General features: G+C 54.8%; 5 protein-coding genes across 5 annotated transcripts; 2 read left to right on the forward strand and 3 right to left on the reverse strand.

Annotated features, from left to right (window-relative positions):
- Positions 1-3,459: 3,459 nt before the first annotated feature.
- Positions 3,460-4,895, reverse strand: LY79DRAFT_697200 (kinase-like domain-containing protein; the record flags this gene model as incomplete). The annotated part of the gene is made up of 2 exons (XM_060564844.1): positions 4,429-4,895; positions 3,460-4,332 (listed from the first exon to the last, which is right to left on the reverse strand). The coding sequence occupies exons 1-2, from the start codon at positions 4,681-4,683 to the stop codon at positions 3,460-3,462; spliced, it is 1,128 nt and encodes a 375-aa protein (XP_060417897.1). The 5' UTR covers positions 4,684-4,895.
- Positions 4,896-7,310: 2,415 nt separating this feature from the next.
- Positions 7,311-8,099, forward strand: LY79DRAFT_587556 (uncharacterized protein; the record flags this gene model as incomplete). The annotated part of the gene is made up of 1 exon (XM_060560785.1): positions 7,311-8,099. One exon carries the CDS (start codon positions 7,311-7,313, stop codon positions 8,097-8,099), a length of 789 nt encoding a protein of 262 aa, XP_060417898.1.
- Positions 8,100-8,299: 200 nt separating this feature from the next.
- On the reverse strand, positions 8,300-12,008 carry LY79DRAFT_576836 (ATPase; the record flags this gene model as incomplete). The annotated part of the gene is made up of 2 exons (XM_060559835.1): positions 8,300-9,046; positions 9,099-12,008. The coding sequence occupies 2 exons, from the start codon at positions 12,006-12,008 to the stop codon at positions 8,300-8,302; spliced, it is 3,657 nt and encodes a 1,218-aa protein (XP_060417899.1).
- Positions 12,009-12,913: 905 nt separating this feature from the next.
- LY79DRAFT_508089 (uncharacterized protein) lies at positions 12,914-15,635 on the forward strand (the record flags this gene model as incomplete). Its single annotated transcript, XM_060553894.1, has 2 exons — positions 12,914-13,093; positions 13,146-15,635. The coding sequence occupies 2 exons, from the start codon at positions 12,914-12,916 to the stop codon at positions 15,633-15,635; spliced, it is 2,670 nt and encodes an 889-aa protein (XP_060417900.1).
- A 312-nt stretch (positions 15,636-15,947) lies between these two features.
- On the reverse strand, positions 15,948-16,850 carry LY79DRAFT_404811 (uncharacterized protein). The gene has a single exon (XM_060553048.1). It carries the CDS (start codon positions 16,643-16,645, stop codon positions 16,178-16,180), a length of 468 nt encoding a protein of 155 aa, XP_060417901.1. The 5' UTR covers positions 16,646-16,850; the 3' UTR covers positions 15,948-16,177.
- Between the last annotated feature and the right edge of the window lie 729 nt (positions 16,851-17,579).

Here is a 17,579-nt window from a genome sequence, read left to right on the forward strand (position 1 = left end):
TTCATGCCGTCTGCCTACAATATGTCTGTCACAGATGGCCAGCAAGTGGACTGCCCGATGGGATAAGTTGCAACGCGTACACTGGCCAGAATCCCACGCTCGAAATTCACATTCTAGCATCGTAAACCTAGCGACTAGGCAGACATAGTAAACATGTCGTAATCGGGCTGATGATCTAGGACAGCCTCGCCTCCTGGCGTAGTTTAGAGCGTGGCCTGCCACGCCATGAGTTCTCATCCGACCTTTGAGTGGCGGCACTGGAGGTTGATTCTGGTCAGTCTGAAGCACCGAAGCACTGGCCGGCCCTTTCTGGCACTACCACTGTGTCACCGGGCTGGATATGTGCATCGCTACAACACCCCTTTTGCGGCAAATCAGCTCTTTCGGGGCTCAACGCCCTCGGGCCATTTCGCCAACCGACGCCCATCCCGGGGTTGAGCAGGTTCGTGCCACATATCCGACGGTCGTCGGCTTTCGACACTTTGCAGCTGTTGCTGCTTCGCATGATGTCGGTACCCAGCGTTGCGTTCCAGTCACGAGTGTTTGTTTGCTTGATACGCCTGCCATGGGGCCGAGCAAACCGGTGCCGGAGCACGGAACTGGAGGCAGCTGAAAATCCAGGTCCATCCATCACGGCATGGCCAAAGTGACGACGAAAAACCATGACCGTTTTGCCCCCCTACTACGGAACAGAAGATGCATTGGACTGCCCACCCTGCCGTAGTACGCTCCTGGACCTGGTGCTGTAAAGGCTGTCAGTAAAGTAATGCGCATCGTCCACTGACGACGCTACAGAGTACTCTGAGGTATCTACTCTGGTGCCATCTTGTTCGGATGGCTTGCATCGTCAACCACCAAGGGTCGTTGGGAACCACTGTACACCACTATACGCGCACACCGGGATGCCAAATGACTTTCTTCTTCTTCTTTTTTTTTTTATTTCTTTCCAGCAGCAGCCCTCGGGCTGTGCGTTGTAGATTGCCTTGGTGGGCGTCCACAGCCAGGGGAACGATCGGCCCATCGCGAACACAGTGGTTCCGGACAAAGAGCTCTCTAAAGGTGTGGTTGGCCGACCATGGATTACTGGCGTCAAACGAGGATTGACACCGATCATGATTCATCCACCTACCTTACCACATACACTACATACGAACGTAGTAATCGCTCTCATAGTGGCACAGCTGCTGCAGCTTTGGATGGCTTTGGCCCCCTCTACCAGCAAGCAAGTGTCAACCCCCCATCTCCTTTTTATTTTCCACTTCTCACCACTCCCTGCGGGTCAAGCTCCCTTGTTGTATGTATCCGCAAGGAAGAGAGACAGACATACGTTTGAACATCACCACTTGAGAGCGGGACGCGCGGGCGGTGGATGACGAAGGGATTTGCAAGCGCGAATCTATTCCCTGGCAAAACCTGCGCAGCAGCCCATTCATTCCTACGGCACAAGCTTGACACTCTGCCCACATATTGATTGTCCCGCCGTGACAAACACCGCCCCCGGAAAAAGGGATGGGAGGGGTGAAGAGTCCCCGTTTTCACGAATTCGTCCCCTATCCTTGGTTAGCCTCGATCCTGCTTAAGTCAGTGGGCCGAATCACAATGGGCAAAGAGGCTGCTGCAACGATTCAGGCAGATCGCCCTGAGTGATGACGAACCCCCTTTCCAACTGCGAGACTACTATGTACCCTCCCTCCCATGCGCAATTCCGGTCGCCAACGGCCCCCCCCCCCCATTGCAGGCTCCCCAACTAATAGCCCAGTGGTACTGATGAGAACACCCGCCGTATACTAATCTTGGCGCTGGGCGGCATCGCCACGGCATGGCATGGCACACGGCGCGGTGCCGCCTTTTCGGAGCTTGCCCCGCGCCCAGCCCAACTATTATCCTCACATCTTTTGGGGGGGTGACTTCCTGGCCTGGCGACTGTACATGCACCACAGGACGGGGTCCCAATCCGACGGTGGAATGAAATCGCCCTTCCACGCTCCGGCCAGCCAGCCGTCCGGGGATTCCGGTGAGAATCTACTGGGCCGCGGTCGGGGGGAAGGAGGAACATGGTGATTTTGTTGGTCTGTTGAACTCGACTGGTCCCGATCGCGCTCGTCGGCTAAGGGGGGCCCAGGTAGCAGACGCCACTTGAACCACCTCGACTGGCCTGGAACATATGCGGATGGCCTGATCTATAACTAAATGGTTGTGCAATGGCAGTCCCCTTCGCCTCTGGGCGCGTTCGACTGCGCGGCTTGGTATGAGGCTTCGTGTCTCCGATGACGACCATGAGGCGCTGCGCCCTCTGGCGCAGTGGCTACGGTTTCTGACTGGCACAAGCGTATCTGACACAGCAACCTTTGGGGCTCTCGTATTCTTTTACGTAGCTTCGTTGAGTCGCACCCCTAAGGATGGACGCAGACCAGCATACTTCGCTGATCTGGCCATATCATGCCGGCCAGAGAGGCCACGACGGTTAGTTTCAATTGTGTCTTTTTCTTCTCGCGGGACCGTCTGCCATGGCGTTCACAGCTACAGGCTTCGTAGGAGACCATGGCCTGAGGATCGGGCAACCTTCTTAGAGCCTATCGCTGCGTCGTAGCGCATAGGACCACTACTAGGGTTTTAAGTATAGATAGGGGTTATAAAGTAGCAGTGTTATCATTATTTAGTACGGGGTTTCATTTGGCTATATCAGGGTTGAAGGATTAAATATAGAGCCGCGCTTGCAGTTATAAGAGCTGACAGATAACTGTCTATCTATAGGAGATGGTGTATAAGTCTTGTTGCGGCTGTCACCCGACTACTCAGTAACCAAGGCGCCAACACAAGGCGGTCGCACGCAAAGGTACACACGCAATATGTAACGATGAGATCTGGCTGTTGTCTATCGTCCGAGGTCTGGAAATATCAAAACTGCCACCTTACCCCACCGAATGCGCGGATGTATCCACGAGAGAGGATGCAGGGCTGAAGAGCAGGAGGAAAACAGGCATATACTCCCTGCCGTTAGCATAGGCTACGAAAGCGCAACTCAACAGGCATCAAACGTGCCGAGTGAGGGGGTTGGTTTCAAAGCAACAAGGTCACAAACGACGGTATTTCTGTGTTTATGATATGGCTCTAATGAGGCAGTTGGGTATCGTTTGGCCAATGCCTATTCGTGGCGGAGATTTGAGGGCATTTCATGGGTTTTGGTATGTCATTGGCCATGCAGGCGTGGTATGTGAGCGTGAGTTGTGGCAAACTTACGTTGCTGGACAAACCATTGAACGGGAAATCTAGTGCAAATCTAAGGAGGCCAAAAGACACCGCTTGTAAGTGAAATCTACGAGGTTACAAAGGCTTCCTTTGTACCTCAATCAACCACGTCCATCAATAACCCGTCTAGATGAAAACCAAGCCCATGGATTCAAATCTGGAGAAACCCTCCCCAGCCCCGTTCAGCAACCATGAGCAACAAAGGGAAAACTACACCAAATGAAGCAAGAGAGCAATGAGGAAGATGAACCTGACGAACTCTACCCGCGCCCGCCTCACCCCCAGCGCCACCTTCCCGAGGGGACTTCTCTCCCATATCTCTTTTTTCGCAGTCTCCACGGCGTCTTTCATATCCTCCACATCCTCCTCCAACTCCTTCCTCTCGACAGCGTGGTACCTCTGGCTCTGCATCTGCCGAAGCAGCTCCATCGCACTCGATCGCGCGAGGGGGTCCTCGTCGAGCATGCTGCTCAACAACTGCTGCAACCAGGTGTGGCTTGGGTCCTCGCAGCCCTTGGCTCTGAACGCCAGCGGCCTGATCCCCTTCATGGAAGCTCCGGACGTCGGCGCGAGGTCGGGCTGGACGAGGATCTCGGACTGCCAGCTGTTCCTCCGCGACGGGAGCGTCTCGGAGTCCCAGTGGGAGCCGTAGCGGTGGCAGTGCCAGAGAAGCATGCCGAGCTGCCAGATGTCCGACGCAAAGGTCGCCTTCACCGCTCCCCTGCCCCCCTTCCCCTTTTTGCGCGTCTCGGCGTTCTCGACGAGGAACTCGGGAGCCGTGTAGCCGTCGTCCTTGGGCCAGTAGCCGATGACGTCCGGCACGAGGCCGTGGCCGAAGAGCTTGTGGCGGTCGCGACGGGGGTACGAGGGGAATGGGATAACGTTCCGCGGCCGGACATCTCCGTGGGCGATGCCGCGGGCATGAAGGTAGGCGAGAGCGAGGAGCATGTCCCAGGCGATGTCGAGGATAGCCGAATCCTCGAAGCGGTCTCGTGCCGGGTGGATCGCGCCGTCTCGGGGGCGTTGCTCGGTGACGATGGCGTTGATGGCTGGGAGGTAGTCAAAACATCTCACGATGGTTCGCTAATCATGTTGGTCAGCTGAGAGCGTCTTGTGAAACACTCGCCGGTCTTAGGCTTGATGTCCCAAACTGGGCAGACGGAAAGGAGTTGAACTTACGCAACAAGCCTCCCTAGACAGCCAGATCTCATCTGCTGCAAATTTCTTCAGCTTTCTCGTCTGGGAGAAGTTGAGGCATACAAGTCTGACGATGGTGGCATTTCTGGTACACGACGCATCGATATCGTCCGCTGGGACGTATCTGTAGCTATCGTATAACTCCGAAAGGCACCTCTCACCCCCGACATAGGTCTTGATGGTGTGAAAGATGCCCTTGCGGCTGATTTGGTCCTGTGTACTTGTGAACGGCGTCATGAATGTATGGTATTGATATCGACCTTGGATTCAAACTGACCGGTGACAACTGATCTGGTTAGCTGGCTGGTTCTCTAATCTAGACATTTTGACCCATTGATATAAGCTCTCCATGGCTTGGTTCTCAAGCATCTCCGTGTTCTCTCATTGTCCTCAAACGCCTGCAATGTTCTTTTCCATTCTGGATACCACCCTTTGTTGTTGATGCGGCTTGATCTATAGGAAATACCGAGCTCTTTGAGTGCCATGGAGCTATCCTTTCGAGATCATCATGGTGTCAAAGACAAGTATGCCTTCGGTATTCAACAATCCAAGCACAGTTGACTTCAAATTGAGACCAATGGCATATAAGCCTTGTTGCGGCTGTTACCAGCCCTAGTAATTAGGGTACCAAAACAATGCGGTCCCCCCTAGGATCCTACAGGCACACAATATCAACCATACACAGTCATAGAAACAGTGGAAGCATCATGCCCAATACTCAACACAATAAAGAAGGCTTCTAAATCAATGGATGGAAACTCAGCACCATGAAATATCGTAAGTAAACCTCCCTATCAACCAAGGCTGGTAGCGCTTTCATACCAAGTGCTTGTTGCTGTGATTGTCTTGCCACCTATTCTTCACCTCGACGCTTCATTCACTCCCTCACTTCACATAATACCCTCCGATCTGTCTTCTAAGACACATTATTGCACTGATTGCTTCTATCGCATACCACACATATCCAGAAAAATCCTCCTGGCTGTGTCACATTGGGCATGCCCCCTGGAGTAAAACATCAAGTTTTCAAGTCATTAGAGGGCTTTGGAAGCTCCAAGATCACCATCGTGGAACAGGAGACTTCTTTGCTCAACCGATTGAATTATCTTCTCGCGTCTAAATCGGTAAGCTGTCAATTCCTTATCCCATTCACAACATCTCACTAATTTCAACTACAAGACTTGATATTTCTGGTCCCAGGCAACCGATTTCAAGATGCGAATGATATCGCAAAACTTAACGGCCCTGAAACTCTCTGGAGACGACTACGAAGAGCTGCCTAGCAAGAAGGTATAAGACGGAATAATAGAAACGAAAAATTGCCCGCGTTTGTAGTTCCAAACTTGTGGCACAGATGTAACCGGAACAACTCGTGTACAAATGCTTGCTGACGTCTTGCACTTACATGACTTTGCTCACATGCAATCGCAATTCTCAGCCCCCGGGACTTCTTCCACGACAGCAAGCGCCGCTTCAAACCACAACGACGCGTTGTTACAGCTAACGGGATCACGACACAGTATCTTGGCCAATCACCATGCCACAACGGTAGTTGGACCGCATCGACCGCTCACGCCTCTCACCGTTCCAGTCCCCTCTTGCTACGTCTTGCTCTTGACGTCCAACACTCCGACATCCTCCAGTCATCTTACCGTCTCTCTCCTCGGAATCTAAATTAAGCTCCACCGGTCGCCGACCACTGCCGCAACACAGATGTGCATCAACTCCCCTGGTTGCCACCTTCGAAACGAAGATGCGGCTCCTTTGTCCGAGGCCAACTCAATTGTGGGCATGATGGAGGGCAAAACTAAAATGCGCTTCCCCGCCATCTGTTGCCAGCGGAATCATACTTTAGGGTAGATGGGAGGGGGCAATGGATTATTATATGCCCAGTAATGAAAGCAAAGAGAGTCAAGCATGACCCTCTGGGTTGGGATTCCCAACGGCGCGTGTCCTTCGATACACCTACATATCGGAGTTCCGGGGATAGAATCCGTGCCCGGGAGAGCTTGTGTCGCCCTTCGTTGCCTATCTGCACGCACAGCTGTCCAAGTGGCATTACAACAGCACCAGTGCATCATGCCTCCTTCCAATCGGTATCGGGTTGGTTTCCCCATAAGCTCGGGAGATGTGACCGGCGATGGTGACTTTGACGCAACACAGCGTAGGAAAGGCCACGCGGTGTAGTAGGCTCGACGGAACCCTTTGATGTTATATCACCTGTCATGCAAGGACCCTTGGACCTGGGTTCTAGCTCTGCTTCCCTTCGGCGACTCTCAGACCGTCTGGTTGAAAAACCGGTTCCTGGGTTGACAGCATGGCATAAGCCAGGCGTAGACCGGACTTCACTTCTCTTCTCATACCGTCCTCTGTCGCGCGGTTCTGTTGCACAGCCGCTATTACTGACGTTCAGCATCATGCCATAGCAGAGGCTGCACTCTTCATCTCCTGCGTGTCCCTAAAACAGAGCCAAACACCAAAGTCGGCATATCGGATTGACCCCCGCTCGGACGACCCTCCCCTTCAATGTTCCAGCTTTGATACCGGGGGAGGATGTCCAACGAGCCGGTTTAAGGTTTCGCTCCCTCCCTGAATTGCCCAGCCTTACCCACGGCCTCCATCATTTCATTAACACCGCTCACTAGTTTCCATTTCTACGTGACGCCTCCCCGGACCCCTCTCCAAGCTCCCGTCCGAAGCCGACTTCATTTCCCTTCTTTGTCTTTTGCCGTCGGACCGCCGCGTGAGCCCTTAGGACGAATACCAGCTGGCTGTTCTCATTTTTAAACCGGACGGACTCACTGACTTTGTCAACCACTCGAGAAACCTCACGACAGTTTACACTCGCCAACTCACCACTCTCCATGTCTCGCATGTCTCGCTCCAGCCGCGATACCAAGAGTGGTGTCCTCACCAGGACCCGAGGAGACACAACTATGACCCGGACGCGGCGCTCCCACTCTCCATCCACCCGCTCCCGCTCCTCCTCTGCTGGGCCCCGCGAGCACCGCCGGCCTAGCATCAAGACCGCCGCAGTCTTCGTCGCCGCCGTCGCCGTCGCCACCATCTGCCTCCACAAGCTCTGGCCGCGCAACTCCCACAAGGACCATTGGGAGCCGTCTCCCGCGTCGTCGTCCGGTCGCCTCTCGCGCCGCCGTAACGCCATCCGCGACCGCCACAACGGATATCTTGACTACGACGACCACAATGTCTTCGACCGCAACGACTACGTGCGCAACGACAGGAGGAGGAGGAGGCTGCGCGAGAGGGAGCAATATCCAGCCCCCAGCCGCAGCGACAGGCGGTCAAGGGGCTATGGTAGCGACAGTGATGGGGACTCGTACCAATCTGACGAATACCTGCCTTCTCCTAGTGAACGCTTTTCAAACCGGCGGGGTGCGATAGATGAGGACCTCCGGTCTAAATCCCGCGGGATCGGTGCGCTGGATGACAACGAGATCGTCCGGTATGAGAGGCAGTCAAACATGTCGTGTGAGGAAGAGCGGCCGCAACGGCCACAATATAATGAAGCCGTTGCGGACTGGAGCCGGCGGGGAAGTCAGCTGCCGCCGTCGCCGTCCGACGAGCGGAGCTACAAGGGCGAGTCGGATTATGCCGACCGGAGGTCCCGGCGAAGACCCGTCTACCACTAGAAAGGAATGGGAGTACAGTCGATTTACGATATGCAGCAATTTGCGATTCAGCGTGTTTCGAGTATGCACATAGCCGTCTTGTTCAAGGCAGATAGATAGCCAGCCAGTTCAAATGCCATCCCATATCTCCCCCCACCCCCCCCAGCTAACTACGCTTTTCCAACTTCTCCCGAATGCAGCCATTTCGTTGCTATCATCATCTACTCCGCCACCGTGACTGGCGTTGTTATCGCTTCGCTATCTTCGTTGGCGCCCACATCATTCGCGTTCACAGGACTCGACACTGGGTTCATTAGGCTCATTTCTTCGTCCACGGCCGCTTGCCAGCTTTCGCCGCCGGTTCTCATCACTAACGGCGCGCTCAGCTCCGCAGAAAAATAGTTTTCTTTACGCATATTGACGCGCGCGACACCTTCCAGAGCCGAGTATGCAGCACGAGTGTTTCGCATTCGCTTACCTGGCCTACCACCTTCGCTCAGTAGGCCACTTCGTTGCATGCGGTCCTGCATCAGACGATGGTCGTAACCAATAATCCCTCGGACATAGGGCGCCACTTCGAGAGTAATCAACCGCATAGTACGATCAAATACTGATGGTTCGAGGCTGGTGGATATCGTAGCAGAAGCCTTGTCAGAAACCGCGATCGGGTCAAAAGCGTATGCCATGTCATAGCGGTTGATGACCGCGTCCCGGGTAGGATTGACAAATGAGTGTCTCATTCGGCGGATAGCACTGTCTTCTTGGAAGAAATCCATACTGACTGAAGTATCATTCTTGACAGGCGCGGTCTGAAGAACCTGTCGAGCTCCGCACTTCAGACTGGTAGCGATGGCTCTGGCCGTGCAGGTGTAAGTCGTGAGGGGCGGAGCCTCTAGTAAACGGCGCCCAAGGGTGAAGTCATCGCGTGCTTTGACGGGGATGTCTGGTTGCGTAGGATCAAGCGGTTCCTAGGCCAAGTTAGTTGCATCACTGCCATCGAATAGCTACCGACCAACTCACCTGGAATCGAAGGCCAAAGTCACCGCCGGAGCAGAGATCGGCTGCGCTCATGAGATCGGAAAACTCGAAAAACACATCCAGCGCAGCGGCTCTGTCCCCGGCCGAGGATGTGGTCACATTGTCTGCCCATGATACCATGTCAAGGGACTCGTGCCAGTTGCCCAAATCCACCCCTAGACTCTGCCAGCATTGGTTCATCAACTCTTCCTCGGCAGCGTGGGGGCTTGAGACGATTGCTGGATCACGGCTGACCCATCCCATACCCTCCAAATACGTGCCTTGGCTGACTACACGCACAACATCACCGTTCTCGTCTGTGTCGCAGCCCTTTGGCCATCTCGGGTAGAACCAGTCAAAGCCGCCGCGGCGGTCACCGACTCCAAGCTGACACCAGTAGTTGAGTTCCATCAAAGATGCTCGGAGGTCGTAACCCTTGGATTCATACAGCGCGCTTACAGCCGCCCTACGAAGAGCATGACCTTCATTGGCAGCAATGAGGAGCATAGCATCGACTGCCAAAACTTCCGGTGGTGGTCTAAATCGGAGGATTCCGTAGAAGACAAAATTGTGGAACGGCACCAGGGTCTCGTCGTTGCAAGTCATAACAAACGGCCTCTTGGATTGGGCAATTAAGCTTACAATGGTCGCCCAAAACTGCTTGTCTTCATCGTAAAGCACGTCGACTTCTTCAAGGAGAATCAAAGACTGTTTCTGAGTTTGCGCCTTTGCCTTTGCGGATTTGGCTGCCAACGTCGGCTGCTCAATGGCTTCAGGCTGGACTGTGACTTTGGGTTTGGCCGCCGTCTTGGGCTTGAAGAATGATGCCATGGTGCCCTGCTTGCCGGATTTGATGTCGTTTGCCGTCTCGTCGTCGGCGTTGTCTCTGCCGTCGTTCTGGCGGTGCTGTTGGACAAGGTGATTCTGGGTCATGTCTCCAACCTTCTCCATGACATCCTTGCCATTGCGGCGGCTACTTGCATTGATTTCGAAAATCTCGAAGCCAAGCTCCTTTGCAACAGCATACACCGCAGCCGTCTTTCCACAGCCGTGGGGTCCACTGAGAACTACTGCATTGGTGAGCCGGCTTGCATCCTTGCCAATGTCCTTACGAACCACGGTCTTCTTCGCGCTGCCGTGAAGCGGTGTTGGGAGCCAATCATCCTCATCGTCGGAAACGTCGGGCAAAAACTCGACTTCATCACCACTGGAGACAACAAAGTCATCCAACTTGTTGCGCTTTCTCTTTTTCTTCGTCGCAGAAGCAGGCTTGGAACCAGGCTTCTGATCTGCATTGGGTGCCCCAGTATCAACAGACTGAACCTTGAGGGTCTGCAGCCACTCTTTCAACAAGACACCTTCCTGGCCGCTCTGGAGGACCTCTTCTGCGCAGCTCGGCGCATATTTATGGGCCCAGGAAAGTTCCTCACATTCAGACCTGTCATAAGCTGAGAGATTGGTTTCAAGGGAGTTGTAAAGGCGGGCGACGGCGGGATGAGGTTTGCGGGTAGACGCAGTGAGTAGTTCATCATCGCTATCTTGGCTCGAGATGAGTGGCAGGGGAGAACGCAACTCAGGCCTGACTCTCTGTCGGAGTTTGCGCCCACTTTCAAAGTGCTTTTCCGGGAGACGAAGCTCCGAGGGCGGAGGTGATATATAGTCGTCAGTGGCTTCCTGGATTGTCTTTGTAATGCTGAGGGTGTCTAATGTCGCTGAGAGCTGATCTATGACAGACTCTCCCGGGAATATGTTTATTGTTTGTCCCTTGGACTTTCTTGACGAAAACCCGGCTTGATGCCTTGCTGGCAGGCGTTCTTCGTCAGGGGACAAACCCCTAACGTGGGCAGTTCCCTGGGGTGGCCATGCTGGGTGACATGCACCTGGGACCTTGAGTCCCATGGACCGAACGCCAAATTGAGGAAACTGAGCCTTGCCAGCCGCTGGAGTCGATCGCTGCTTCTTGGGGGAGCATGGGGTCGAAGAGAAAATGGTAGCCCTGGGTTGCTTCGGAGCAGCGGGAGGGGTCTCTGCTGACTTGACGGCATTTTTGGGCTTTGCGAGAAACAGGGGATGCGTGGTGTTCGTCTTTGATTTGTCTTGGTTCGCTTTGGGGGTCATGGTACGAGATTTTGGAGGGGTGGTTTTCGTCGGGTTTGTCTTGGTATGGGGAGGCGTGGCGAGGATCCGCTGGATCTTCGGACCGATCCGCTCGCGCGAGTCCGCATCGTGCCCATACTTAACGGTTACAATGCGAGATTGCTTAGCAGGCGATTTGCTAGACTTTGCGCCTTTGACCGTATCTGCGTGGCTTGGTTTCGGTTTCGGCGGTGACCCAATAGTACCGGTCTTGGGATTGAACTTGAGAACCTTCGTGGGCTTTGGCGGGTCGGTCTTTCCAGTAATCGGAGCCAAGGTGTCTGCTGTATGGGTATGTCCGTTGGCATTTGATACTGAACTAGAAGCCTGGGACAGGGGCAGAACAATCGGATGGGTCGGCGACGGTGTAGTAAGAGGCGTTTGTGGAAGTTCGTTGACAAGGTGCGGCAATGGCACACCATTGACCTGGGAGAAGTTGTTGGCTATCGCTATCGCTGGACCGGGCTGCTTCTTCCTGGGCCGTCCTCTCTTCTTCCCAGAGCTCGGAGGGTTGCCACCAGCTGTCTTTTGTCTTTTACGGCCGTGCTCATCCTCGCCAATGTCGGACGAGAAAGGTTCAACATCGCTTGACGGGGGCTGCGACGTGCGCGCATTCTTCCGTGATGATTGCGTCTCCTCAGTTCTCGGGTTTAACCCGTCAGGGCCCTGAGGATGGTCGTTCGCGGCCGGATCGGATTTTGGGGCATGGGTGTTGTTTCCTGGGACGAATAATGGATGGAGCTTCTTGTTGGAGACGTCCAGTCCTTCTGGAGCCATGGCTACCAAAAGGGTTCCCATGAGATCAGGGGATGCTGTGGCTCGAAGAATCCCTTAGTACACGTCGAGAAAAAGAGCGAGAGAAAGAGATAGGCAGGTGTGGTTGTGAGGTGCTGGACATTGGTACTTACGCTGGAGCCGTCGCACCGTCAGAATACGTCAGAGAGCATGCGACCGGACAGACGTTTGCGAAGTGTATAGAGTAATATGTTATAGGAGCAATTGCAATTCCCCCAGAGCCAACACTGAAGAAAAAAGAAAAAAAAGACACTGGCATGGACAAGCCTTTTCCAACTCAAAGTTATGACATAGAGTAAGGTAAATCAAGGAGGAGTTGTCGTGGTGGGTGGGCTGTCGAGGTATTGCAAGAATCACCCACCCCCGTCGCGTTCTAAACCGCGTCCCAGTCGCTGGGGACAGCAGCGCGTACCGCGACTTCCATTAACCACACTTTTTAGTGTAGACTCCAGGTACGTATCCGTTGACTGACAAGATGCACCAGCCACACAACTTACCCGCATTCAGGTGTCTGCCACACACCTCCGATGCCCAGGTAGCCAGCCACATCGGTTATTGCTCACTTATCGCCGATCGATCCATTTCTACATCTTATCGATATCGGGTTATCGGTTGGTGACTTAATCCGACGACATGAGCCAGGCGCACTGTCGGCTAGCGCCAAATTCCCGCTAGCCTCTACAGTGCGACGCTATCCTGCTTTTGTGGTTGCACCCCACTACGGCGCATGGCCTTCCTAACTTTTTTTTTTCTCGAGATCGAAGCCATCACTTACACTGCCGGGTCCTTGAGCTTGACCAGAGCCATTGCAGTTGCACCCAGAGCCAGGCACTGCTGATATTCCAGACGAATCGCTTCCCTAGACCGAAGCCTTTCGACAATCCAAAATGGCTCCCACTTTCCGCATCCACCGACCAGATGTTTTGGCTTCCCTGCCGCGTCCTCTCGACCACACAAAGGGCCAGTACCATATCGGAGAGGTCTACGCACAAAAGCCCGGATCCAAGAAGAGGAAGAGGCTGGAGGTTGTTGTCGGTGTTGACGGGGAAGCAGCAAACATTTATCATGTTAGTACTCGGGTCTAGCGGCATCATCACAGCATTTTGTTAATATTTCTAGGTCCCTTCCTCTGGTTTGCGAACATCCTACCCGATCCCACCCCAAGAGTCCTTCACCTGCGCGCCGTATTCGATTCGATACCAGGGAGCCGGCGCGAGCGGTCGCAACAACTACACCTACCTCTCAACGCAAGACTCGACAGGCGCAAAGATCACCCTCTGCCGAGATGCTATCGACGTGACTGGCAAGACAAACTCTACCAGCACATCTCAGCGAGTGCGTCACAAGCACCCGATCACCTACCTCTTCACATCGTCCGCTATCGACACCACCGTTGTGAGCGACGCACCGCAGTCCGAGAGGGGCGACGTGCTTGGTCTCTGTAAGGACGGGCAGGTTCTGTGTTTGGACGGCGAGGCTTTGGAGCAGAAGTGGAGCGCAGCTTCCTACAGCCTGTGCAAGGACCTGCTTCCCTCGACCGTTTCCGGGTATGAGGTCGAATTTTCTTTGCACGCTGCGGCGTCAGAGGTCCTGAATGGGCTGTTCCAGGGCAGACAAGACGCTTTTGGCTCTTTCGGGCGACAGATCGACCCCAAGACCTTCAACCCGGATGTGCTCGCCATCATTGTCCGCGCCGACAGCGAAGATACGATATCGAGGTTCCTCATCATTCTCGGCGTCCTGCCTACTGTCACTTCACAACCATTGGTCCAGCTACACGTGACGCCCCTGCCTTCTCAGGACGACGTTGCAGCTGAGCTGGCTACTTACCAGCTTCACATCCAGTCTGGGAAGCTCCTCCAGCTGTCCGGCGCTGTCCTCCGAACCTACGACCTTACGAGTGCCGTACCCAAGTTGCAGGGTCGCTTGCCTCTGCCCGAGCTTACCTCGTTCCTCCAGCTGTCAGAGCACTCAGTCCTCTGCTTGTCCCAGAACTCTGCTAGCATGGTGAACCCTACCTTCCACTCGGTCCAGGCTTCGACGGCGATTCAGCTTCCCGAAAGCACCGAGCAGCAGAAGCCGACGCTGATCACCTTCCTATCCAAGTTGGACATGGCAGTTGCTGTCGTTGGCAGCACCCTGGTTTCCATCCAGATTGAGCGTCCCAAGTCCCACAGCAAGGAGGGCCTTCTCATCGACTCCATAGGACGAGGCCTGCCAAGATCAGACCGCGTGCCGGCGAGCTTGCCCAAGACGGGGGATTCGACGTTCGAGAACTACCTCCCCGGAACCCTCTCGGACGAATACGTCAAGGAGTCGTTGGCAGACGTGGAGAAGGCGGACGGATATCTCCTGGCACAAGACTGGAAGGCCTTCGAGGGCCTCTTGGCACAGCGGTTCGGAGTCGCCATCGACCAAGACGCGGAGGTCACTGGTGTCCAGACGCCCGACTGGAAGTGGCTGGATAGCTCAGACAAGTATCCCGCAGTGGACCGCCGGTGGGTGCTGTACGCCATCAGCAGGGTGTTCTCGATGGATACCCAGGCCGAGGAAGGTGGTCTCCTTCGCTGCATGCTCCCCGCGAGCAACGTCATGATCTACCTCATCGCCGCCGGTCATCTCACCAACGCCAACATGTCTGCCGCCTTCAGGAGCGAGCTGGTCGAGGCGGCATCCAAGGAAACGATCATCGACAAGCTTGTCCAGCGACTCGTCGACATGGACCCGGCCATGGAGCTGCTATTGAACTACGTCTCTGCCACCAAGCTTGGCGAGAAGGAACTCCTCCTCGTCATCCGCATCATCATGCGCAGCCTCGACCAGCAATCCAGACTCTTGCTCCCCGCACCGACGGAGACGAAGGAGGAAGAGTACGTGGCGATGGAGATTGACCATCTTGAGAAGGAGCTCGAGATGGCCGAGTATCATTTGGGCGACGACACGAACCTCCGCGCACGGACCCTAACGACGGCCTTTGAGAAGCTCTCAAACTACTCTTCGGTCGCCACGGTACGGGCTCTTCGCGAAACGTTCAACCCGACAGAGGTCTTGTCACTCATTCACTTGCTACGTGTCCAGCTCATCGGCAGTGCCTGGACATCAAGATACGTGGACTCGACAAACTTTGACAAGGACGAGGCCGCAAGAGCGCCGCCCGATAGCGCCATCTCGCTCATCGCGGAACTCCTCTCCCGATGCATTGATTCTGTAGGCCCCAGTGGGTGGCTTACAAATGGCACATCCCTTGGAGACCGCGCGGATGCGACTGATTTCATCACGGCATTGAAGCTCGAAGTCAGCGCAGCCCTGGAGGGCCTGAACGAGGCCGTCTACCTGGACGGCATCGTCGGCGAGGCGGTCCAATACGGCAGAGCAGTCAAGGCCGGGGTTAAGACGGCGCCTTCTGGGCGTGCTCAGGCCCTCGCTAAGCCGGTGTCGCTTGACGTTGAGAGCTCGCCTCACCTGCCTTTGGGACTCGTGTCCAAGCAAAGCGTGTCCAACGTCAAGATCGTCTCGGGCGGTGAGGTGCTCGAGAGGAGCTCCCGTGAAAAGGGACACCTGCTGAGTCAGAAGGTCAAGGCATACTCTCTGGAGAGGATTTCCATTTGAGCCGCATGTCGGACGGGGGGGAGGGGTGGAGGGTTGTGTCAAGGACACAGACACACCATTGTTGTCCACATGTGCGAGATTAACCGGCTTTTGGAGTTATGGCGGAACACACGACGAAAAAGCAAAAGGAGGAAAAGGCTCTGCACGGGCTAGTTGACCCGGGCAGTGGAAACGTGCCCGGTGGTGGTAGCAGTGAACCGCGGTGGAAAGCGAAAAAAGTCTGGACAGGAACTAGGGGTCAGGAGATACGGGTCAGCAGCCCTGAAAAGATACCAAGTGAACGGATACCGACGCGTGCATTTCTCTCACCCTCTCTCTCCGCCGCGATGCGTCGCTGGTTACAGTCCGGTGAAGCCGTTCAAAACCATAAGAGAAGAGAAAAGAAACGAAAAGCTGGCTTGGCTAGCCGAAGGGGGGGAGTCACCCAAGGGCTAAACTAGCATAATAGAGTTTGCATTGATCTGACCAAAGAAACAATCGACCAAGTTCTAGCGCAGCTGACATATGAGAATGTCGAGGCCGTAGCCTGAACACTGGACGAATCAGGAACCCTTTGAACTTTGACGTCGGTGTGACACGGATGGCATCCAAAACTCTGCTGCAGTTCGCCATGTATGTATGTAAGTACGCCGAGCGAAGCAAAGCGGTCGGTCTCCCAAACGATCACCTTCGTCTCTGTCAGGGGCCTGAGCTTGACAAGAATCTGCCGAACCAAGCTGCGTTGTACTGAAGCTCAGACCCGGCGAAACAATTGGCTTTCCTTTGGAGCGTCCGCCCAAGGAAAGAGCGGGAATTTCTGAATAATCAAACAAGCGTTGAGCCTCTGCGGCAAGCACCCCCCCCCCCCCCCCCTCCGCGCCAATCCTCGGCCTGGAGACGGGCATGTGGCAGAGATGGTCAAAGGGCGACAATCCTGACAAGACCACGCAGAAAGGCCCTAGCTTTCTCTTTCTCTCTCTCCATCTCAGGTTTCGAGAGACGTCGAGGATATGCACTAGATACCGGAGCATCCGTCCAAAGTCTAGGTCACTGGGGTGGGGCTGCTGCCTGATGGGTGGTGAAGTTGAGATGCCGAGGAGAATCTGACAGCCTCACTTGGTCTCACAAGCCAGTCAACGCATCGTACGACAACACATGGAGAAATTGAAGAAGAGGAGTCGAAAGGTGAAGAGAGACGGAGAAGGAGAGACTATCGATTTTCCACGCTCCCAATCAAACCACGCGGGGATGGTAGGGCGGTGGCTTTGCACATTCAGAGGGGCTTTGCGACTGCCGACGGTGTGGGAAAAGCTCGAGGATGCTCCTCTGACGAAGACCTCTGATTGGCGCTGACGATGGCGGATGGCGATGGCCTCTCGACAGACGTTAGCGCTGTACAGCTGTGGACGGGCTGCGAGGTTCGTAACCTATCCAGCGAATACGATTCTGCGCTTGATTGTGGCTTGTCGGGCAGCCTGCTGCAACACTACTGCATGACTGCCGGTCGTTTTTCCCCCTTTTGCATTCGGTCAAGTAGAGGGAGTGGTACGCTGCAGGAAAGGGCATCGGGGAATCAGGTCAGCAGTGACAGCTCACGACGAGTTGACGAGCCCTGTGTAAGACGGACAGGTAGGGCGATAAGCGAGGTTCGCGGGGCGACGCATGCGTGGGAGGAACATGAAAGAAACAAGGTTGCGCAAAAGCTCGGTCATGCGCTACAGGCTACAGGAGACAAATCAGATCATCCGGAGAACGACAGTCGTGGAGATGAGAATGGAAAGAGGTGTAGATAGAGAGAGAGAGAGATGCAGCAAAAAGTGCACTTTCCTCGGCATGGGGTTTTGCATGATACGACTGGACTGCCCGACAAGGGCAATTCAGCTCAGCTCCGTTGACCACGAGGATATTACCCCTCCCTACCCGGCAGCATTAACTGTGCGCAGTCATCGTTGCGCCGTTTCGAGC

The sequence above is a fragment of the Colletotrichum navitas genome, assembly GCF_030913465.1.
Source record: "Colletotrichum navitas strain CBS 125086 chromosome Unknown LY79scaffold_9, whole genome shotgun sequence".
Classification (NCBI taxonomy): Eukaryota; Fungi; Ascomycota; class Sordariomycetes; order Glomerellales; family Glomerellaceae; genus Colletotrichum; species Colletotrichum navitas.

What these genes read in the sequence shown, in the direction of transcription:
- LY79DRAFT_404811 (XM_060553048.1), bottom strand. Translation starts at nt 16,645, where the DNA reads ATGCTCCGGTATCTAGTGCATATCCTCGACGTCTCTCGAAACCTGAGA.